This window comes from Schistocerca cancellata, chromosome 4 (genome assembly GCF_023864275.1).
Source record: "Schistocerca cancellata isolate TAMUIC-IGC-003103 chromosome 4, iqSchCanc2.1, whole genome shotgun sequence".
Lineage (NCBI taxonomy): Eukaryota > Metazoa > Arthropoda > Insecta > Orthoptera > Acrididae > Schistocerca > Schistocerca cancellata.
This window is the reverse complement of record NC_064629.1, coordinates 826,103,731-826,129,114: the sequence shown is the minus strand read 5'-3', so window position 1 is coordinate 826,129,114 and position 25,384 is coordinate 826,103,731. Positions and strand designations below refer to the sequence as shown.

At 43.4% G+C, this 25,384-nt stretch overlaps 2 protein-coding genes across 2 annotated transcripts in view; both read left to right on the top strand.

The window, feature by feature from the left end:
- The window catches only part of LOC126184577 (ADP-ribosylation factor-like protein 6), a 65,666-nt gene that overhangs the window by 20,845 nt on the left and 19,437 nt on the right, over positions 1–25,384 (top strand). The window lies entirely within an intron of this gene.
- On the top strand, positions 1,293–1,631 carry LOC126184455 (uncharacterized). Its single transcript, XM_049926845.1, has one exon. The coding sequence runs from the start codon at positions 1,293–1,295 to the stop codon at positions 1,629–1,631; it is 339 nt and encodes a 112-aa protein (XP_049782802.1).

Genomic DNA, 25,384 nt, shown 5'->3' with positions numbered 1-25,384 from the left:
TGTGCGATTTGCTCGTCAAGTGATGGAGGAAGTAGGACCCAGAGTAGCAATGATGGTACCGTTTGTCCCAAAAATGTGTGAAATCTTATGGGACTCAACTGCTAAGGTCATCAGTCCCTAAGCTTACACACAACTTAATCTAAATTATCCTAAGGACAAACACACACACACATGCCCGAGGGAGGACTCGAACCTCCGCCAGGACCAGCCGCACAGTCCATGACTGCAGCGTCCTAGACCGCTCGGCTAATCCCGCGCGTTTGTCCCAACGCAAATACGTTTGTAGCACACATTCAGATTGCTGAATCAGCCTATTTATTTCAGACGAGGGCTAGAATGGATGTAACAGAAGATCTGTGCAACGATCCACTGCGAAATGAAATCGTTAGTGACGATTCAGGTGACGAAGGTGGAGACGTAGACGTCGTCGAACTGTATAGTGAAGGCGATACGGAAAGCGACGGAAGCGGGGATGGCAGTGATAGATATGAGAACAATAAGAAATATTTTATTGGTAAGGACAAGTGTATTAAATGGATGCAAGACATGCCTACTCCTCGTATCAGAACGAGGTCACATAATATTGTGTCACATATTCCTGGTGTGAGGGGAATGGCAAAGAATAAAAGGACAGAAGTAGAAATATGGCGGCTGTTTTTCACGGATGAAATAATGGATGAAGTAGAGATACGTACTAACCAATGTATCGAATCCGCTAAGTCGAGATACTCTTCGTCTCAGACCATCATTCATGAGACAGATAAAGGTGAAATTGGAGCATTTCTTGGTCTGTTGTATTTAGGTGGAATCTACAAGGTTGGTAGGGTTAATTTAGAAGAACTCTGGGACAGAGATGGAACAGGATTGGAATTATTCTACTCTGCAATGACCCTAGAGAGATTCAGGTTTCTGGCACAGTGTCTGAGATTTGATGATAAGTCAACGAGGTCCGACAGGCGAAAAGAGGATGAATTGGCACCTAAACGAAGTATATTTGATTTGTTTAGCAGAAACTGCATAGCACACTATTCTCTTGGAGAATATGTCACTGTAGATGAAATGCTTGTCAAATTTCGACGACGATGTAGTTTTCGAATGTACATTCCTTCCAAACATGGCAAATATGGAATAAAAGTATTCAATTTAGCCGATGCAAGAAAGGCGTACACGTCAAATTTGGAAGTTTATTTAGGTGAGCAGCCAGATGGACCGTAAGTAATAGTGCAGCTGATGTCGTCAAAAGGCTGTGTAATCATATTTACAAAACAGCAAGGAACATAACGAGCTATGAAATGACCCTGTCACTTCTGAAAGACCACAAACTGACACTTTTGGAAACATTAAGGAAGAACAAGATGGAAATTCCCCCAGAACTCGTGAACAGAAGAGCTAGAAATGCTTTTACAAGTATCTTTGGCTTTCAGAAGACGCGCATATTAGTGAGTTATGGACCAAAGAAAAACAGGTGCCTACTTCTAACGAGTACTATGCACCATGACAACAAAATAGATGCAACAACGGGGAAAGAAATGAAGCCGGAGATGATAACTCTGTATAATGCTACTAAGGGTGGGGTAGATTTAATAGATCAGATGTGTGCCACCTATGATGCAGCAAGGACTAGAAGGTGACCGTTGGTCTTATTCTTTTGCTTACCGAATGTGGCAGGCATAAATAACCTCTTCGTCTTCAGAGCTAACAACCAGGGGGAGACCAAGAGGAGAGACTTTCTGAAATCGTTTGGGAAGGCTCTTGTCAGAGGCCAATTACTACACAGGGCTGGCAGTCAGCATATCAATCGACCTCTCAGATGGTTCAAATGGCTCTGAGCACTATGGGACTTAACTTCTAAGGTCATCAGTCCCCTAGAACTCAGAACTACTTAAACCTAACTAACCTAAGGACATCACACACATCCATGCCCGAGGTCTGCCTCTCAAAACATCTGTCAACAGACTGGCGGGGGTCCTACAGCAAGAAGATGGGAGTGTGAACCAGAGTACGTGCTTAAGAGAGGACGGTGCTATGGGAGTGAAGATAGCAAAACGCAATATATGTGTTACAAATGCTCTAAGTTTGTGTGTCTCAAAAAACAATCAAGTTTAATTTGTAAAGACTGCATGTAGTGGCCTGGTGTGGTAAAACGACATGTGGAAACAGTACGTTCAAAAGACAATGTGGAGACTCTCCGTTTACTTACAACGTTTTCGTAGATGTTTTCTACTCATCTGTTCATACCTATGTTTAGTTTTCGTAGCTTTTATTGTTCTACTTCGTGCGCTATGGCACACGACAGTCACATTGTGTAACCATTATTGTCCTGTACGGTATGTAAATGTTAGAATCACTGTCTAATTTGCTTACGTAGTAATAAAGGACAACAATTTACTCAGACCCAAAGCAAAACGTGTTTGTTTACTTCATCTAGACAACATACGTGAATGTGAAGCCCTTTTGTGCTCCATATCCTTTACAAATCAGACTGATACGCAGGTCGGGTCTGTGAGACTCCTCGTAGCAACGGTGGTACAAACGAACACAGTAGCAACGCAGGGTTAAAAAATATAATGTTTAGTGGCTGCGTTCTTGTTGCGTTCGCACTTTAGTTCCAGGTACGGAGATACCTGTTACAAACATGATAATATGCTTAACTGAGATCAGCTTTGTAAAACTTACCGCAGCTGTCTATCTTCAAGTTATATCAGTGTTCTTGATACGTGGTGACCTTTCGCCACTGCTGCCAGTGCGGCTGTAACCTCGAAATAAACATTTTGAGCAGATGTTGGAAATAGTATGACCTGTCCTTCCTCACTCTGCGTTATTGCTGTCGCTACGTTTAGGCTTTGATTCAATGATAAATATCCATCTTCTGTACAGTCCTATATTCCTATTTTAGACAGGAAGTATTACAGAATAAGGAAAGGGATAGGTTGGGGACTGCAGTAAGAGACTAAGCGAGTTGGCTTAATGCTTAACATTCGAGTGAAGCCGAACCATATCGAACCCAGGACTATATTATTCCCAGATGAGACGTATTACCCACGCACGAAAACTAATACCGTGACGTGGCTTCGTGGACATGCAGTGCATTATTTGTTTCAAGACGACACTAAGGACACTTTAGACTTCTGGAACTATTTGCAGGAACGACATTGCAAGATCCTCCGTAACCCAAGTATCGACAATATTTTTCCAATTATTTGTGGAGTGCGTTCCACGACCCACCACGCAGCTGAATGATCATGGGTAAGAGAAGCTAAAATTACAAGACGATGACAGAACACTACACGGTACAACGTGGGATCTACCTTGGCCATTGCGAGAAGTCATACCTGGATGATACAGCAGATGGAGAGTTTCTTCGTGACCCCTCGCACTGTGTAGCGGTATCTGCCCCCTTTCCTCTTTTTGCGCCCAGTGCGATAGGTTCTCGCGGTTTTTGTTTTCCATCCGGTGCAGGATGTAGTATCGGTTAATGGTGGTGCGGCTTCCACCCTTTGGTTTTATTTAATGACTTCCTTAGCCTCACACTTTGCTCTCCTTCTTTTTGCCCTTTGCTACACCTGTAAGTATGTTTTCAGTTATGTGCGTCCCCAATTCGACACAACGAGTGCACTTATTAGTTTTAGTTACTTACTGCTTAAAAAAAGCAAATTAATGAATTAAATAAAATTACAAAAAAATAAACAATAAAACCATAGCATCCCTTGTACTACATCCACAGGCATGGGAGGGAGGAGACATTGTGGCCAGTCCTCGGGTTGCGACCCCTGCCCACCTTGTCTCCGCCACCCCGCACCCCACGACCTGATCAAAAAAAAAAAAACAAAAAAAACGCAGTGGACTCGCATTCGGAAGGAGCTGGGTTCAAATCCAAGTCTGGCCATCCAGCACTAGCTCCTTTGAATAGGATACCACGGATTTTCTTCTGTATGTTTAACTTATTTGTGTTCGGCCTCTAATAACCCCCCCCCCCTTTACACACACAAACTCACATTTAAATCTTCTACGCTCTGCAATCCTCACAAACCACCTTGTGGTGTGTGGCCGAGGGTACTTTTTGTACCACGGCTACTTTGTCCCTGTCCTCTTCCAGTCACGAATGGTCTGCGGGAAGAACGACTATTGGTAAGCCTGTGAGAGCTCTCTCATCCTATCTTCACGAACCTTCAGCGATTGATACGTAGGAGGAAGCAATATATCGGGACTCTTGTAGGAACGAAGGATCTTGGAATTTTAATCCTACGTTACAGTGTGATGCACAACGCCTATCTTTCAGCGTCTACCGCTGGAGTTTGGTGAGCATCTCCGTAACGCTTTTGCGGTTACTAAATAAACCTGTGATGAAACGTGCTGCTCTTCTTTGGATCTTCTCCATTTCCTCTATCAATTATATCTTGTACGGGTCCGACAATGACGAGCAATATTCAAGTATTGGTCGAACGATGGTTTTGTAAGCTAACTCCTACGTGGACGGAAAACACATCCTGAAAATTCTTCCAATGAATCTCAGTCTGGCATCTGCCTTACCTGTGATTAATCTTACGTCATCATTCCACTTTAAATCGGTCCCAGATATTTAATGGACGTGACTGCTTCTAGTGATTTTTCTGCAATCGTGTAACCATAAAATAATGGGTCTTGCTGCCTAGTTATGGTCAGTACGGTACGTTTGTTTCTGTTTAGGGTCAAAGGCCAATCTCTCCATTAAGCGTGGACCATCTGCAGGTCTTTCTTCATTTCCCTACAATTTTCTAGCGTTGCGACTTCTCTGTATCTAACAGCATCATCCGCAAAAAGCCTCATGGACCTTCCGACGTGATCCAATAACTCATTTATATACAATGTGTTTATTACAGGTGCAAAAGTGAGGGGCGTAGAGGACAATGGAACAAGCAAACAGTCCTAATAAACGTACGTGCCGAGGCCAATGGCTTCTCAAATATGACATATGCACAAGCGTAGTCAAGCCAATGCAGCAACAGTGTTAATGCCTAAGACTGTGTTTATTTCTAAACACCGCAAGTGAGGCGTGAATTGAATAGTGATGAACTGCCTGCATTGGGTTTCATCATCGTTCTGGAATCATAAGTTCTGGAGAAAACTGTGTCGAAAAAAAGTGTATCGGACGTGGCTCGCCAATACTATGGCCTCCCAAGTCCCCGATTAGAACTCGTTGGATTATTTGTGTGTAGGTATTTAATTGATTTGGTGTATTACAGCCCAGTTGACAGCGTCGCTGAACTCCGGAAGTTCATTGCAGATGGTTGTCAATGCTTTCGGGACACGACTGGGATTTTTGAACGTATGAGCATCGATGAAGAGACGCGCTGAAGCCTTGTCTTCATATTAACGGTGACCACGTGAAACGCTTGTTGTAATGCGTTTGTCCTCAAGAGCATACCTAAAGTTTATACCTTCGGGAACTCTGATATAAGGTGTTCATGTACTCAGCCGTGAAACGTCACATAGGGGAACCATTGGTTTCTGGGGTGTGTTTTAGGATTATATGGTTTTTCGTTGTCCTCTACTGCCCCCTTCGTTTATGTCTATCACAGTGAAACAACGTGCATGTTATGAAAGGCAGTGGTCCTATAACTCTCCTCCCGGGTACGCCGTTAAGAAAGACTTGCTGTATTCTTTTTGCGAGGAGCTGTTCCATCTAATCACAAAGCTGGTATGATATTCCGTGCGCTCGTATTTTATTCATTAGGTGACAGTGCGGAACTATATCGAACGCCTTCTGGAAGTAAAGGAGCACGACATCAAACGGGGTGGCGGTATGTACTACGTTTTGGGCCTCTTGGACGAACACTGGGACCTGTGTTTCAGACTATCGTTGTTCGCGAAATCCATGTTGATTACTCCAGAAGAGGTTTTCAGTCTCCAGAAATGTCAATAATATGCGTGCATAAAACATGTTCCAAAAATTGTACAATAGAACGCACATGAGCGCGCATACACACGCACGCATACACACACACACACACACACACACACACAAACGAAAGCAAAAGAAAATAAGCACGAAGATGACGAGTCATGTGGACAGTAAAAGGGCTAGAAATGTGTAAATATCTGAAACGGATGCAAGGAGGATTAGGGTTTCGAGTCCCAAAGACTGCCGTTTCGTTCGAGACGTAGTGCAACCTCGAACTGAGGAAGGAAATCTGTCGTGTCCTGTTAATAGTAGCCATCCTGATAGATGCCTTAAGTGAATTTGGAGAATAGCGAAAAATCTTAATCTGGGTTGTCGGAGGGGAATCTGAGATGCTATCTTTCTGAATACGTGAGCAGTGTTTTAACCACTGCGCCACATCAGTCTGAAATTAATGATAAGTAGTTGGAGATAGACTTTTGCGACTTGTTCTTTTTTCTGGTCTTATCCCGTATCTTCATGCTGTTGAAATATTTTATGTATGCGGCAATATTAATGGTAAGAGTGGCCGGATGCCCTTCCTGTGGTCACGCCTGCCCCCTCCCCCCCCCCCCCCCCCCACCTCCGCCAACGTACCCTCCGCGAACCTCTGGCCCCACCAGCACCACCTAGGGACGGAATTTATACAACCCTCTTCTCTGCGTCTGTTGCTATTGCGCGTGAAAATGTGAGAATGTCTTCGAAGTGTTTGCTAATCGTGTATCTGGGACGGACGTGGGCACCAGCCACCAGCAGTTTTCACCTACTCGGATGTTGGAAACCATCTAAAAACCACATCCAGGCTGGCTGGCATATTTATTTATTTCTCAAGTAAAGCCTTGCTGCCTGTTCTTATATAGTAAATAGTACATTTCGTGATTTTACGTATTATGTCATACAAATTCAGTTTTATCAATAGAACATTTTTTGAGAATTTTACAGAAGCATAATACTAGAGAAAAAAGAAAATACAAAAAAGTACAAATGTATATGTAAAATTTTGTTTAAATTTGTTGCTGACATAAATAATGATAGTAAATAAGATACATAATAGGTTGTGGATGTATTTTAAGTTAAAATTAAAGTTATGTTTAATGGAAGAAATAACAGATGACAATAAATTTAACTTAAATATGATGTCACAGTTCTTCCCATGATACTTTCTGTGTGTTTGGTATACATTTATTACATACGTTGTCTTGATTGTGGTAATACTTAATTGATAATGTATTGATTAATTATGTTACAACATGTTTCCGAAATTAAGGTAACAGTGGAGATTGAGAGTTGATTTAATATAGTCGGTAGCATCAGGTACGACGACTCGATAAAACTTGGAGCCAGTCATATCTGAAGCAGCGAAAGAAGAAGAAATGTCACATATTCAGATAGTGTTACATATTAAGAAACAGTATAACAACCAACGAAATAGAGAATTACGTTTTCAGATAGATTAGATTTAATCTTGTATGTGTATCTCATCTTCACTCCCTAGCGGTCGTTAATCCTCCCAGCGGATTCGATCTGGGACCGGCGCGCCTAACACGCGTGACTATCCAGGAGGGTCACATACACTTTTGCGATCATTGTTTTCAAATAGAAATGGTAGTTCACAATGGTAACTGCAAGTCATAGGTAATGCTGAACGGGTTTCTGAGCTAAAGGACATACACTTAATAACACGACTTGATATAAAGTTAACTTAACACTTCCCGAAATTTGCTGCAACATAAACATTCATTCTTGAATGCGAACAGCTAATCGATGAAGAATTAATTCCTGCAGAATTTGTGTGCAACGAAACCGTTCGTTTAGTTCGAAAATTACTTTGGGAAAAAAAGAGCTCTGAGAATATTTCCGCTGCTACCATCGCCTCCTGAGACTCAAAACGAAGTTTCAGTACAGTGATCTGTATCATCTTCATTTATGTATGTATTAACCCCTGATTATGTTTACTGCAGCAGGATCCAAACCACTTACTGACAAAGAAGAGCGTAGTCAAAATAGTAAAGTCATGTTGCATTTTTGGTTTCGAGACTCTCATTGAAAAGTTTTATGTCTTCGAACAAGTCGGCATCTTTCTTTCTCTATATGTGAGAAGTGTGTCTTAAGGTTAATGATTTTAGTATGGACGACAGTGATGGATGTATTAGTATAAAGTGTAGTGCTGTGAACTGACTAATAAGATAAGAAAGAAAAAACTGTATCTGCTTACGAGTCTCCTGCTAGGCGTTGCAGCTGCATCTGGCGGATGGATTGAAAGTGATTCCACACGATGCCTTTTCTGTGTTCAATTTTGTACATGCGCATAAATTTTCAACAGTGTAACTGCGTATACACAATCATATACAACTGTTCACTCCAGGAAAGATCTGTACCCGAAGACTAAAGTTGCGAAGGTCACACCAATATTCAAGAAAGGTAGTAGGAGTAATCCACTTAATTACAGGCCCATATCATTAACGTCGATTGCAGCAGGATTCTGGAACATACATTGAGTTCGAACATTATGAATTACCTCGAAGAAAACGGTCTATTGACACACAGTCAACGAGGGTTTAGAAAACATCGTTCTTGTGAAACACAACTAGCTCTTTATTCGCATGAAGTGTTGAGTGCTATTGACAAGTGATTTCAGATCGATTCCGTATTTCTGGATTTCCAGAAGGCTTTTGACACTGTACCACACAAGCGGCTTGTAGTGAAATTGCGTGCTTATGGAATATCGTCTCAGTTATGTGACTGGATTTGTGACTTCCTGTCAGAGAGTTCACAGTTCGTGGTGATTGACGGAAAGTCATCGAGTGAAACAGAAGTGATTTCTGGCGTTCCCCAAGGTAATGTTATAGGCCCTTTGCTGTTCCTTATCTATATAAACGATTTGGGAGACAATCTGAGCAGCCGTTTTAGGTTGTTTGCAGATTATGCTGTCGTTTATCGACTAATAAAGTCAACAGAAGATCAAAACAAATTTCAAAACGATTTATAAAAGATATCTGAATGGTGCGAAAATTGGCAGTTGACCCTAAATAACGAAATGTGTGAGGTTATCCACATGAGTGTTAAAAGGAATTCGTTAAACTTCGCTTACACGATAAATCAGTCAAATCTAAAGGCGGTAAATTCAGCTAAATACCTAGGAATTACAATTACGAACAACTTAAATTGGAAGGAACAAATAGAAAACGTCGTGGGGAAGTCTAACCAAAGACTGCGTTTTATTGGTAGGACACTTAGAAAATGTAACAGATCTACTAAGGAGATTGCCTACAATACACTTGTCCGTCCTCTTTTAGAATACTGCTGCGCGGTGTGGGATCCTTACCAGATAGGACTGACGGAGTATATCGAAAAAGTTCAAAGAAGGGCAGCACGTTTTGTATTATCGTGAAATATGGTAGCGAGTGTCACTGAAATGATACAGGATTTGGGCTGGACATCATTAAAAGAAAGGCGTTTTTCGTTACGACGGAATCTTCTCACGAAATTCCAATCACGAACTTTCTCCTCCGAATGCGAAAATAATTTGTTGATGCCGACCTTCATAGGAAGAAACGATCACCACAATAAAATAAGGGAAATCAGAGCTCTTACGGAAAGGTATAGGCGTTCGTTCTTTCCGCGCTCTAAACGAGATTGGAATAATAGAGAATTGTGAAGGTGGTTCGATGAACCCTCGGCCAGGCACTTAAGTGTGATTTGCAGAGTATCCATGCAGATGTAGATGTAGATGTAGTTGCGTAATTACCGGGAAATGGAGGCTGTGCGTAAGACGCATTCTTCCCGTCTTCGATGGAAATCTTTGCGCGTCTTAGCAGGCAGGCCGCTGCGGCCCATATGTGTTTGATCGTATAGCGTACTGAGGTTATTTTGTGAAGCGATTTGCATGGAAAAATGTCTCTTGATCCCAAAGAAAGTGCGCTTAAATTTATAGATGATTACATACAATGAAAAGTCGTGGATTGCCGATTGCACAGGTTATTCAAATAAAAATTTGAGATGTGATGCCCTGAGCAGCAAGTATTAGATAAAAAGTATCTTATCATATTAATGTAAAGAATAAGATACCGTAAGTTTCGAAGTAAGAAAACAGAGAAGAATAAGCCAGATATTTATGGTTCAAAATGGCTCTGAGCACTATGGGACTCAACTGCTGTGGTCATAAGTCCCCTAGAACTACTTAAACCTAACTAACCTAAGGACAGCACACAACACCCAGCCATCACGAGGCAGAGAAAATCCCTGACCCCGCCGGGAATCGAACCCGGGAACCCGGGCGTGGGAAGCGAGAACGCTACCGCACGACCACGAGATGCGGGCCAGATATTTATGAAAATTGCGTATAAAGACTGTGGACGAATATTCATGCTATTGGGACTTAATAGCGTAACAACTGAGGAGCCTGACATCTGAGCAAAATAAATGATGAGGTATGTGTAGCTCCTCGACGAACTACTAGAAATAGAAATGTAGGACATTGATGATGCAAAAAATACAAAATTGCAAAACGCAGCCTCCGTTCTAGTGGATTCTGGCGTCTATGAAATTCCCAAATTTTTCGAGTCCGAGGATGTTAATCTACATATAATCTATCATGATTAAAACTGGGTAAACAACTTTTTATGAAATAAAATACATCTGACGCACTGAATGTTAATTAAACTTCTCAGTTTCAGGAATAATCACTGAAATGCTTTCTTTCGAAATGCGAAACAAATAGTTCAAACCGATATATAAGTGGCTGGTTACTAGCTAACAGAATGTTATTGCCAGCCTTATCGCTGTAGTTTCCCAAGGAGAAAATCTAAAATCTCGCTTTAGCCTCTATCTAAAACTTCCAAATAAAACGTTGTCCTCACTTTGTATTCTCGTACCTATGTTATTTAGATACTTCTTTACCTATAGTCACTGTTAGGTTTCTTTTTCTGTCACCTTTTCAACACAATAAATGTTGCACAAGGATCCAAGCAAAGAAGGGGATCCATAGCAAAGTGCTTGTGCAATGAGGCAACGTATGGACACGAAAACGCCCATAATTTCCACAAGTTTTTGTGCGTGCCCTTTAATTCCCGTGTGTCTGCGACTGCGAGCGAGGAAAGAGCCATCATGTGGACATATTTTACCATCAATAGTATGTCATTCTGTTAAGTTTTAATACACCGTGAAAGGGTTTAAAGACAATGCAGGATATTGGCGTATAGTCTGGCGATCGCCAATTCTAAACCACCCCGGTTTGCAACTGCAAGCGCTGAAATCTATCGCCGTAAAGGTCAGAACAGGCTATAACGGGGTCTACAGCCATCACCCTAGCGTGATTAATCGACCTCGGTTACACTGGAAGTGCAGCTTGCGATGCGGCGGCGGCGGGGGTGAGGAGACGATTGGTTGGTGGCTGGGCGGGGGAGGAAGGAGATTCACACGTATGCCACGAGGATGATAATTTATTCCTTGCACAAGCAATTTGAACTCTTTTTGTCTACTTCTAGGTGAGAGTCAGGTCCTATACTTCTGCTGATGGTGCATTTCCTATTTGCGGTACCATGTTTTGCAAGGGATAAGGTATCTCATTTCTGCAGCCATTACTCAACACAATAAAAAGTTACATGCATCAGACAAAAACAAGTAACAGAACTTTAGTAATGCGTTATCAGTGAGACCATAATTCATGTTGGCCTCCATGAACCACTTTCATTGAACTGAAGTTAACATCGAGATGTGGGCAAACGGTGCATTGAATTTAATGGAACTATACACTGGAAAAACACGCGATTCATACACACACACACACACACACACACACACACACACACACACACACAAACACACACACACGCACAAAAAAATGGCTCTGAGCACTTAACTTCTGAGGTCATCATTCCCCTAGAATTTAGAACTACTTAAACCTAACTAACCTAAGGACATCACACACATCCATGCCCGAGGCAGGATTCGAACCTGCAACCGTAGCGGTCGCACGGTTCCAGACTATAGCGCCTAGAACCGCTCGGCCACTCTGGGCGGCACACACACGCATATACACACGCGCTTTACAGAAAACCTAGAAAGTGTACACTGCTCTACCACAGGTAGTCACCCCAATGAGTGCTTAACCAAGGGCCTAACTAGAGAGGAAAGAATGGAGTTTGCTGCAAAGGAAAGTAATGAGGAGACAGGCTCATCTCACGGAAAAATATCCCACGTTGGAGCGGCGGCGTCGATGGAGACGGGCCGAGAACTAATGCATAACAGAACTTTTAACAAGGAGGCGCTGGCAGCTTTAAACATTGCGCAACGGAATTAAAAGGTTACTTTTTCAAAGCTCGTATTGTCTCTCATTGCGACACAGAAGTCTGAAATTTGGCTCAAAGGCGTCTACAACCTTCCGCTGTAATACAATATTGTAATGCCTGTGTTATTCCGTATTACGATGCAACGTTCCTTTGGACATGCAAGCCTGTACGGGAACATACATAATTTATGTACGAGTACAGGTTGTTGATACATGGTTGACGACATATGGAAGTTTGGGTCTGACGTGGGTCGTGGTCAAATAGCCAGATGGTAAGACGACTGTTCGCGATAAAAGGGAAATCCGGGTTCGAGTCACGGGCTAACACAAATTTTCATTTTCGTCATTTCGTTATACAGCTGATGGTTGTCCATATTCGCAACTGCTAATACATTTCATATATTCCTCCTGTAATGATACAAAAGCGTGGCACCCTGTGACGTCACCTTCGAGCTCAACGAAATGTGTGGGAATCAACGTCCTAAGGGAAGGGGTGATTTCACTGATGCCCTTCACGCCACCCCCTGAGGCTCTTCGTGCCAGTTCTGGGCGGCGACGTGTCTAAAAAGTTTTGGTCGGCCACCCGAAAGAAAACGGCGGGATTTCAACGTTCTGAGCTCCATCTCAAATGGTTCAAATGGCTCTAAGCACTATGGGACTTAACATCTGAGGTCATCAGTCCCCTAGGCTTAGAACTACTTAAACCTAACTAGCCTAAGGACATCACACACATCTACGCCCGAGGCAGGATTCGAACTTGCGACCGTAGCAGCAGCGCAGTTCCGGCCTGAAGCGCCTAGAATCGCTCGGCCACAGTGGCCGGCAGCTCCATCTCAGAGGCGCCGAAAGAAGGTGTGAAATGTGGGTAGAAGGGGGTGTGACGACCTTCCGATTGTATGACATGTCCACGGTGGCGTTGGGCAGAGTTGTGGTATAATTTGGTGCCAATTAACCCACCCTACACGACCCCTGAACTTCTGAGCTGTGGCCTTCTTTCGCATGAAATTAGAAATATATATTAATACCTTCTGCTGCTGACGGTCGTTGATATATATCAACGGGGACAGGTGAAAATGTGTGCCTCGGCCGGGACTCGAACCCTGGATCTCCTGCTTACTTGGCAGACGCTCTGTCCATCTGAGCCACCCAGGGGACAGAGGATAGTGCGACTGCAGGGACTTTCTCTCGCGCACGCCTGCCGCGAGACCCACATTCTCACCTTATATGCCCACACACTACATTTGTAGGGTCCCTACCCAACACACTCATTACTCGTGGAAGACATTCTTACCAAGCCCCGTAAGAGTTCGGGTAATATGTGTGCATCCGCACAGGAGAGGAAGTTCATGGCCGGTATCGCCAGAACTATATAGTTATATGGATATGATGTCTTTCGGACATGTCCGAAAGAACAGACACCATATCCATATATTTTTTCGCGTGTGTCGACGCCTTACTGTTTCAAGCGTCTCCGAGCCCGTGGGTCACGTCGCAGGGCGCCACGGTTTTGTACCATTACAAAGGAAAGTTGTAGGCATCTTTGATAGAAATTACGGGCTTTCGAAAAACTGCATCTTTAATTTTGCTGCTCACTATAGCTTTACCATTCAATTTTTTTCCCGTTGAGCAGGTCTCTTACCGCCTGATGCCGATACGAACTTACGCAGGGCTGACTTGAAGGCTCCTCTCTTGACTCTTCGATGGGACGTTAAGCACTAATAGTCCTTCCTTTCTTTCTTTCTCACTGACTCCTATCTTGCCCAAGCCAAGGGCAAGTACTTCTCACTCTTAGAAGCGCTCTTTCCCTCGTACGTCTGCCTGATTCATTAGACATGTATAGTTTTTACATGTTGTTTCACTTGCGCACTGTCGCCAACATGATGATCAATACATATAGAAACTAGTTATTATAACAAAAATATTTTCAGCGTGTAGCTTATGGAGTTCTCAAAATGATATTCCTTAAATTTGTGAAAACTACAGAACACTGTTCATACAAGATATTTTGGATTATTTGGAGAATACTTTCAGACTCCAATAACCGACAGAACCACTCATTTAATTTTTGTAAGTAATAAATGTGGTTACTTGGAGCAACAGGCGATTCAGACCGACTTTCGCAAAAACTTCATTCAAATGAAGGGTCTGCCTATTTCAGAGAATTTTGAGTTTTGTATGATATATACTATTTAGAATTGATGAGTCAAGTCTTACAAAATGTAACAACACTACATTTTTGTGCCGAAATATCTCCTCACTACTGAAGCGTAGTACATCTGAAGAAATAAGCAGTTTATGATGAAATGGACCGAACAAATTGCCGAAAACACTGGAAGGCCGTAAACGATCGATAACTGCTCATTAGCCCCCTAATACTCGTGGAAACTGGATTTACCACTTGCGAAACTAATTGCCTGCCTCTTGATAGTATCCAAAATGGACGCGATACAATAACGACTACACACTGGCGTGCAAAACTTAAGGACGAAAGTAACTTTCGCGTGATGTATCACTGCCAAATAATACATCTCGATGAAACTTGGGCCATACATACAAAGAAATACTTCAGTATAGTACGGAAGGTAACTGAAAGAAATGTGCAATGAGACGAACAAAAATGACACTTTTATTCAAACATAATAATATCACTGCAGTCACTGTGATTCGTGATGGTCCCCTGTATGTAACAACAGCTGGGACATGGTTCTTAATAGGGTGTGCGAGTAGTAAAACAAGGATGGCGCCACCCCACTCTTCATTGTTGCCAAATTTATCCAAGATGGCGGTGATAGATATGGCAATGTCGCAATGACGTCATGGTGGGAAGTTCAAATTTTGGCGGAAAAATAGGTCAATTGGACTACCTCCACTAATGTGACCTCTTCCCATCGCCCTCCCCTCCCCCAGAAAATGGCGGGAAGTTTTAATTCCAGTTGGACAATGCAACACACCACAGCTACCTCCACTAACCTAAGAAAATGGCGGGAAAATAGCTCACTTGGGCTACCTCCACTAACCTGAGTCATCCAGCCACCACGTCTTCCTAGGCATTGGCGGAAAAAGGACTCAGCCTGTGTTGGATAGGATGGATGTAATTCTTTATTTTGCATGCAGTGTTTAGTTAAACAATGTGAGTCAGTAGATCTATCCAGTGTGTTCACCATGAGGTCTGGAGTCCATATGAGCTAGTACACAGTACTGCCACTAGAGGGCGCCGTTGTCCCGGTGCACGTAAAAAACGCTTTCGAACTATCATCAGTCGCAATGTATCAGTGATCTCTTACAACACCCGTATGCACAGACACTGCTGTGAGCCACCGTCGGATGCACACCAGAGCATGACCTATTGTTCTCAGGCCGCTGCCGACGGCAGGTGAAAGTTGTGTCTACAGTAGAGTTCATTGAGTGTTATACGAACGTCACATGTCTATGTAAATAAGAGGCAAGTCCCCCTCTGGGACGCGCGTGCGTGTTTACCATTGCTGGCGTGATACCTCTCTACCTATGGATATTGACGTCACAGGTCGCGCTATAGAAATCTGTTCCAATGCTTCCCAGAATAGCACAGTGTGAATCGTTCCTAGCAATCCTAACAGGACACGGGAAACACCCAGCCACCACGCATACCTGCCGGTCCAGCACAGGCCTAATTTCCAAGCCAGAGATGTCTGTGTAGCTGCTCACCCATGCAGACGCAGTTAAATGTTATACTGATGTCTCATGTTTATGTAAATAACAGACAAACTCCCCTCTGGACAAGCTATAGAAATCTTCAATAATGCTCTCAGAAACTGTTAACGAAAATAGCCTAGAATAACACCGAATGCTTGCGAGATGCCGGGGCGAGCAGTGTATTTAACACTCAATTCTTCTAGAATCTACATATGTACATGATGCTCTAAGCCCCCCCTATTCTAACTCCAACTTTTGCTGTTGCACAAGGATAAAAAAAATACACGCGAACTGACTCTAATCAACCCTGCCAGTGGAGTAGAAGAGAGTTTGGCACCTGCAATAATTTAATGTGATAAATAAGTTAAATAAACGAAGGTTTCATTAACATAGTGAGGAATGATGGGGTTGCTCTACCAATTAACAGAATGAAAGTTCGGTCCAAAATAACAATATGATTTATTAAGACTAAACACAAAATAATAAACAAAAACACATGAAACATTTATAATACATCAAATTGGCTCAAATTGGAGACTCAAACAAACGCTGTGAATGTGAAGTTGTCCCTAAACTAGATTGTGAGGATTATGACGAAGTGGTATGTGCAGCCAATTCCTTGCAACTCAAATCTTAGAGAAAACACATAGCCAACCCAACATTAATTCCTGCTACCCAAGACAGAACAAAGTTAGAAAAAGACGAACAGGCGCGCTCTGCTGAGCTCTGATTATCACCTAGGAAAATCCCTGTCTGCCAGTGCTGCGGACATACCTTACCAAACTGTCTTCTTAACTGCCAGAACACGATCTGGCATACCGGAGCCGATGGCTGGTTGCTTCGACGTCCTCGACCGAAAGGCGAGAGCCGACTACCCACATGAGCACCCGTACAAAACCGAACACAGAACATTCCCGCCCCCACGACAGTGGCCGTGGTTAAACGTTCCAATCAGCAACTCGAAAACCGGCGGAAAATTCCACTCCATTGCCGGAACGCTACCATTCCACCAATGGAGATTCTTGGCGCCAATTTCTGCGCCGATCTTGCTACGTCACGGAGCTATGCCCTGAGCAAGCCAATCACAGTTACTATTTTGCAGAAAGCGCGGGAATTTTCCCGCCACAGCTGCCTGGGTACACAAGTCATTCCCACGCCTCGCTGGTAGCCCGCCAGAAAGTGTTTTCGCTAAGTTTCTGCGAAGTAACGGAACTTCTAGCCCAGCCGCTACTTCAGGCCCTGCAGGCGTGCCTCTTGACAATGTCGGCGTCTGGAAAGCATTCACTCGACTCCCTCACACCTGTAAGCTTACCCTTTCAAAGTTAACAGAGCCCGCCTGTCACTGGACCACCCGGGTGACGAGAGACGCTGCGTGGGAAGTCCGCGTGTGAAGGAATAGCAACTTTCCACCGCATGCAATTAGAGAGGAGAATCGTAAGATAGAAATATGAGAGGGGGCTCATGCCACCTCTCATGCATTTCTCCCTCGCATTTCCTAACGGGATAGCCCGTCCATTACTTATCAGTTCCTTCTAGAAACTGGTAAACTTCCATATAAATAGTTAATCCCCCATTTTTTTGTAGCTTTCGTGACGTCTCAGCTCGTCTGAATGGAAATTCCTGTCCTAAGAGGACCTGTTCACGAAAATAGCCCAGAATAAAACCGATTGCATTCTTCCTGATGGTCCTAACGAGGCAACCAGTCCATCATGTATTATTATTCCTGGAAATCGTTAAGTCCTTCTTTCAACAAACATCTCTGAAACACAAATGTTCTCACTGCTATGTAGAGGCTTCTATGCCCCAGCACAAAGGATGTTTTGTGACTGAATGGAACATTCTGATTGGCTCTTACTGAATTTACCCGCCAAGTTAATGATGCTGCCAGTGTGGAAGCAGTGTCCGCCTTTTCTTTCTGCAGACGAGACTTTCAGTGGCAAAAAAAACTATTTTGTACAGATCACCATATTGCACTGACAGTTAAACCCTGCAAAAGTGATCTACAGATCGTCAAATACATCCAACGTATTCACCGTGCCGCTGTGCAGGGCAAATGGAAGAAACTACCACCGTAAACGCGGCCTGTGCCCACAGCCGCAGAAGAGCCTGTCAACCAGGGACAGAGGTCAGCCAGCTGTGGACGACCCCACATCCCGGGAGAACGCTATCAATGCTCCCGGTGCAAACACTTGTCATATTGAATCTTCTCAAATTTCTGCAGAGTACACACGTAACACACATGGTCCTGAAGGCAACTCAACGCAAACTGGGTATTAGTTCAGTATTCACCCCATCAGGGGGAGCCACAAGCCAAATCGTTATAAGCCATAAGCTTTCTTGGACTCTCTGAACTGATGTACAAAGGACGCGCAAGCCCCATCTCGGAAAAAAGGCGTTACAGTTTCCGGCTCCGACCTGTTTGCTTGCTGCTACGCTTTCTACGGCCATCTCCAGACTCACAAGAATATTGGGAACCAGACACATATTTATAAGTGTAACTGCAATTAAATATTAGGATTGCTGCCATAGTCTGACACCAAGCAATGTACTGGACATGTCTCCTCTTTACGACCGTGGTTCTGGACAGTGTGCGGTTTGCAGGGGGGGATGGGGGCAGACCATCCCCTCATCTGGTTTTAGTTTATGCATCCCAACCTGGGATGTTTATTTCCCACGCACTGGAGTAAAACTTCACATATAATTTAAATTTGTGGAGCCGAACACTGTAAGTATTTAATACAGTCTTATTATTAATATGTATGCTTATTAATTTTGAAAAAGTGTTATGTAGTAGGTAAGCATTTCAAAACATTTAGAACTAAACGACAAGACGACGCACGCCACATTTCCGTAGCATGCCACAATATTGCAAGACGTCGCCCCAGCGTAAACGAGGCTTTAGAGCCAGGTCTGTATTGTATGGTGGATGTGATGTGTTGCGTACGAAACTAAAACCTGCAATCAGAACCAAACGTCGTGGAAAACTGTGAAGAGGTGTCATCCTGCAGCAAGATAACGCTCGCCCACATTCTGCCAAACGGACAGCCGACGCAATAAAGGAGTTGAGATTCGAGGTGCTGGAACATCCACCATACAGTCCAGACCTGGCTCCAAGCGATTTTCACATGTTTGGACCCTTAACGGAAGCAGTACAGGGAATGAGGTTTCAAAGTGATGAAGACATCATTGCTGCGGTGCAAAATTGGTTACAGATTCAACCGATAAATGTATTTTCTGACGAAGTAAAAAAACTCGTAAACCGCGGGAAAACTGCATTGAAGTCCAGGGAGGTTATGTAGAAAAATAACGCATGTTGCAGTTTTCTATCATCAGAATAAGTACAGCTTTTCGCAAATGTGCCTTCACTTTTTGAATTCCCCTCGTATATCTGTATGTAGATGATTTTGTAAATAAGCTTTACCTGTAATGTACTTTTAAAGATATAACAAGGGATGGCTTTTCTGATAGTGCTTACGCGTGAATAGTGAGTTTCGGCATTAACATCTATTTATAAATAACTGTTTAACCATGGGTAAAGCCACGGTCCAAGCTAGTAACATATATAATTATACTAACCCCCTAAGACACCCCCTCCCCCCCCCCCCCCCACTGGTAAAACCACAAATCGAACACTGGTTCTGGAACGAATCTCAATATCTATAGTGCACATAACTTTCCATGTAAAAAAATCTTTCATTCTCCTTACAGCTATCAAGGTGCTGAATCTATACCTCCCTCACGATAGGACAGGCAGTAGCGACTACCAGACACTCGTACATATACCGCAAAGACTTTGTACTAAGGCTGGGTCGGTTTCCCTAGGCACAAAGCGTCACTGCTTCTGGCCGCGACCTATTTGCTTGCTTGCTTGCTTTCTACACACAACTCCAGAGTTTGGGATTACAAGAACACATGTATTTTCACATGGTTTGCTAGAATATCATGCCATTTTCGCGACACTTCTCGATATCAAGAACATAGCAGTATCCTAGCAATCGCTCGCACAGAATAATTCCGAAGATAGAGACTGGAAATTATTTATCTAAAAATCCGAAACTTTAGCGAGGTGGAGCGTGCTGTAAACCACTGAATAACTAGAAATTTATCAGCAAACGTGTCTTCCATTTGTCTCTCACCTGCTAGATGCGCCTACCACAATCGATGTTCTCTCAACTAAATAAAGACGGGAAATGTGAAGAAGCAGTCAATCGGACAATTTACATGGGAGGGAATAATGGTCCAGCGCAAAGACATATCCATATTGAATCTTCTCAAATTTCCACGCGATCAAGAAAGCTATCCAACACATACTAAGTATTAGTTCGCTATTCGGCTTCACGCATCACCTACTAATACTTCGCCAATGGATGAATGCTGACGATACGAAATAATACTGAGAGGAAATCAGCGATGGGTGGACATGTTTCATAAGTTTTTCTTGTGAGTGGTACCAGTGCGTCTAGAGGACGACATGGTTAAGTCAGCTACATTCCTGCATCCCAACAGGCCTTTCCATTTGGACGGCTCCTGCCGTTACTGGGAAACGTGAATCATTCTCGCCACAGGCCACCGTCGGCGCACCACGCAGCCCTAGACAGAACTATCCTAAGAAATCGGTCACATACATATTTGGCCGCTATACGTATAATTAAATGTTACAATTGCGGTCTCAGTTGAACAACATCGTTTAGGTAGTCCCTATGCATCTTGCAATTGCTGCCATTTCTACAGCTTTACGCATGTGATCGTTCCGATTTAAGTCAGAACTGAGTAGAAGTCGAAGAAAGCTATATCTACGAGCTTCTGAAACCTGTGTAGAAACAGGCTAAACTGAGTTAGTGCGACAGGACTGTGTTTTGACCATTCGATGGAAATGGGAACAAATCTTCGTAGCTCTGCCGACCTTGCACGATGTGTAAAGTCAGTGCCAAAGAAAGCCCGCTCCTGCAACATGAAGTAGTATAAAAGACAGTACGGGAACTGGGAGAAGGACGAGGATTTCACTACTGCATTGTGGTGCTTCTCCAAACTACATACAAGCACTGCTGTCCGAAGCAGATCTGCGTCCCTCAGGACTCATTCATGACTATCACCCTAACATGCTATCTTCGTTATTCTATACCATCCAACAGAGAAAATTTACGAACTATAAAAGCTCCACTAACTTCATCCGATATAGAACTCGATAAGATTTTTGCCGCATTTCTCTCGTCTCATATATCGAAAATAAATACCGTCTGCGTGCTGGCATCCAGCACATGTGACGATCATTTTCAATATACAGCTATTGATCCCTTGCACAGACCAGTGTAAAGGTTAATCGCCTGTACTGTAGGAGGATGACCGCATCCCGCAAACTATACTATAAGTCGAAGAGACCCTCCCTGTGAACCTGTGTCGTTTCTTGAAACACTGTTTTTTTTTCTGCTGTAACACGCTTTGTACGCTGCCATACATTTTTTTTGTTTTTCGGCCACGACTTTAAGGTCTGTGTCAGGTTCTAAACTGACACAGACGATTTCGAGGTCTGTGTCAGGTTCTAAACTGACATTAACAGGTTCTGATCCATTGCTTCTCACAGAAAAGTAGACGTTGCACGGCACGAGTCACGTTGTTACTGCTGCTACCATAACACATCACGCACATTGAATGATTTTAAATAAAAGACAGTTACAACATAAGCAAACTGGAGGAATTCGGTGGCGTTGCGGAGAGTTTCCAAACTGCTGTCCGAAGGTGATTGACGACCTCTACATTTAAACTCATCTGTCACAGTGACAGAATAGCTGATGGCTCTGCGTTCCATTTCGACTGATTCCTCATTTTTCAGGATGCATCAGTTGTGTGACACAGCCTGTGTTCGACTCATATACAACCGCGTGTTCTGTGTGGGTCTTAGAGCAGTGTTTACTTGCTATCAATAACAGTAAATCTCTCGGTCATCATAGGAGTTCCCTCTCATGTGTGATGAAATTCGACACATTCCTCTAAACGAACGAAGATTTATGTGATGTACTCCATTCCCCTGTCATATCTTGGGTGTAAAATCGATACTTCAGTTACATAACTAAGTTAGCGATAGGTGTTTGTGAGACACTGCAATCCCCATCTGCTTGACAGATGTGCTGTAACAGAGTTAGTGGCGGCTTGACTTGTAATTTCACATATCGGCCGCTGCTGCTATGCGTTTATCTGTTTCCTTGTGAGAGGTACTCTCCATTACTAACGATCATTTTATATAGGACTGATGTGGTCATAGTATAATTTCTGAACTGTGATCGGATGTGAAAAGTGAACGCTATAGATCTCTGGAAAGCTATATTGTGCACGTACCACACAGAGACACTGTTCTGAGGAAGTAGATTTTTTCGTTTTACAGTTTGTTACCATAGTATATCGTAGAGAAACCTGCAAGATGGATGTATGTCATGAGCTCGAATTATATTTCTTACATTGGAAAATTAACAGCACTGCATTCCACACGACTGATAGGTTGGAAACTCAAGCGATCTAACATTATAGCCTGCTTTAAGTGCAGAACCATGTAGCCTTAGCAGTACGTGTGTTTATGCTCTCTCTTACCAGTTCCCTCCTGGTACTGATCCCAGACGCTAGAACAATACTTTAAAATTGATAGCGTAGTTGATTTACTTTAAATGCTTCAAACTCCATCTGTCTGGAGCTCCATGATCCATAAAAATCACCCGTTTCTTATTCTTCTTAACCGTTTGCTATTACATCACAACACTTTCAAATCTGTTACTACACATTGATAAGGAGTGCTAACCTCCTCGACATGGGCGCATCTGAAGAAATCTTGTGCACTTGGATGGGTGAGGACTCGGCAAGATCCATTCATTCACAGGACGTGGAATGTAGTGGTATACTTCTGGTCGGCTGTAGATTAAATCGGTAAGAGCGCTGCAGGGTGGTTTGGTCAAAGACAGTGCGAGGGCGTCTTTCAGTCTCTAATTTTATCCTAAGACTGCGAGAATGCTCTAAAAATGGTTCAAATGGCTCTGAGCACTATGGGACTTAACTGCTGAGGTCATCAGTCCCCTAGAACTTAGAACTACCTAAACCTAACTGACCTAAGGACATCACACACATCCATGCCCGAGGCAGGATTCGAACCTGCGACCGTAGCGGTCGCGCGGCTCCAGACTGTAGCGCCTAGAACCGCTCGGCCACTCCGGCCGGCGAGAATGCTCTGTGACTCTCATAGCTCACCAATTAAGCACTATGCTCGAGGTGCTAGAAATGCGTAGAGCACTGTCTGGTATAATTTGATGATGTATATGTTCGAGAATTAACAATGAATGGACGTACTGCACAGTCATCTATCTACATTCGCAATGATACTCGCAAAGTAGAGAAGGGATACTATGATACTGAAATTAGCAAACATGCTGTTGCGTCATTGGTTGATGTTGAAATTACTGTAAAATTCCTAAAATTGTTTGCAATATAAACTGTGATGCTTATTATTTCAGTACATCGATGGTGCCTTTTCTATACCATTCGTCCACTGGTGCATTGTTGGTTACCACATAATGATTGACTGACATCGCTTGTTGGAGAATGAGTTTTAGTGGAGGGGCAACACCTTCTGAGGATGGCCAGCACCGAAACAGTGATCGCGTACATGACTGCAATATGAAGAATCGGTCGAAACGGAACGCATAGCTATTCCATCACTATGATGGATCAACTATTTCTGTGGAAGTTTGCCAATTGCTAGAAGGGACTGATAAGTAATGGACACGAGGGAGAAAGCATTCGGTGTTACTATAGGCTATTTTCGTTAACAGTTTCTGAAAGCATTATTGGATATTTCTGTAGTGTGTCCAGAGGTTAGCTTGGGTGTTATTTGCATAGAAATGAGACATAAATATAACATTTAACTGCACCTGCACGAATGAGTAGGCCTTTGCTGGACTGGCAGGTACGCGTGGTGGCTGGATAAGCACGTAAGCGGTCGGAGGCCTCTCGAGGGTCCCATTAGAATTGCTAGGAACAATGCACGCTGTGCTGTTCTGTGAAGCATTGGAACAGATTTCTATAGTGCGACCTGTGACATCAGCAGCCATAGATAGAGAGGTATCGTGGCAGCAATAGTAAACACGCACGCCCGTCCCAGAGGGTGACTTGCCTCTTATTTACATAGACATATGACATCAGTATAACAGTCAAAGAACTCTAACTGTAGACGCGACTTTCATCTGCCGCCGGTAGTGGCCTGAGAGCAATACGTAGTCGCGCTCCAGCGCTGGCTTGCGTCCGGCGGGGCTTGCGGTATTGTCTGCGCATGCGCGAGTTGGACCAGTTGGCTGATATGTTGTGACTGATGATAGTTCGAAAGCGTTTTTTACGTGCACTGAGTGGTTGTGCACTGCATTATTTTCGGCTGTTTAAGCGTTGTGAGCGTGTCTGCAGAGTCGTTTACACGTATTATTTTGACAATTTACTACTTGCTTGCATGCGTGTAGGCTGTGTCTTGCATTATTTCGCTAGTTTAGAGTTGTTTGCATGTCTGTCCATCAGTGTACCGCATTATTTCGGTGATTTACGAGTAGTTTGCGTATCTGTATGCTGTGTACTGCATTATTTCGGTTATTTACGAGTTGTTTCCGTCTCTGCACATCAGTGTACTGCATTATTCACTAGTAGTTTGCAGGTTTACAGATTATTTACTGTGACCGCAAGTACATAAGGGCGAGTGTTTTGTATCAGTGTAATAAATAAACTATGTGAAATTCGTCCTTAAATAAATTGTTCCAGAAGTAAATAAAGTACACTCCTTCCTCTCTCCAGCAACCCAGAATAGGCTGAGTCAATTTTCCTGCCATTTTTCCCCTCCAGACCGCCATCTTGGATTACATCACGGGAGGGACGACGGCACCTTCTGATGGCAGTACTCTGTACTAGGTCAGTTGGACTGCAGACCTCATGGTGAACACACTGGATGGATGTACTGCCTCAAATTGTTTAAATAAACATTGTATACAAAATGAAGACTTACATCCATCCTATCCAACACAGGGTGAGCCTTTTCCCACCAATTCCTAGGAAGAGGTGGCGGTCAGATTACACGGGTTAGTGGAGGCAGCCCAAGTGAGCTATTTTCCCGCCACTTTCTTAGGTTAGTGGAGGCAGCTGTGATGTGTTGCATTATCCTGCTGGAAATTGAACTTCCCGCCATTTTCTGTGGGAGGGGTGGGGAGGGGTTAGGTTAGTGGAGGTAGCCCAGTTGACCTATTTTTCCGCCGAATTTGAACTTCCCGCCATGATGTCATTGCGACGTTACCATATCTATGGCCGCCATCTTGGATCTGCCATCTTGGATAAATTTGGCAACAATGAAGAGTGGGGTGGCGCCGCCCTTGTTCTACTACTTGTGCGATCACCACGCACGGTAATCCACTCTCTGCAACTTGCTCCTATAATGGCTACAATTTTGGTAAACCGTTCTTCTGGTACGGTACTCCATTCCTCTGCCAGTGCAG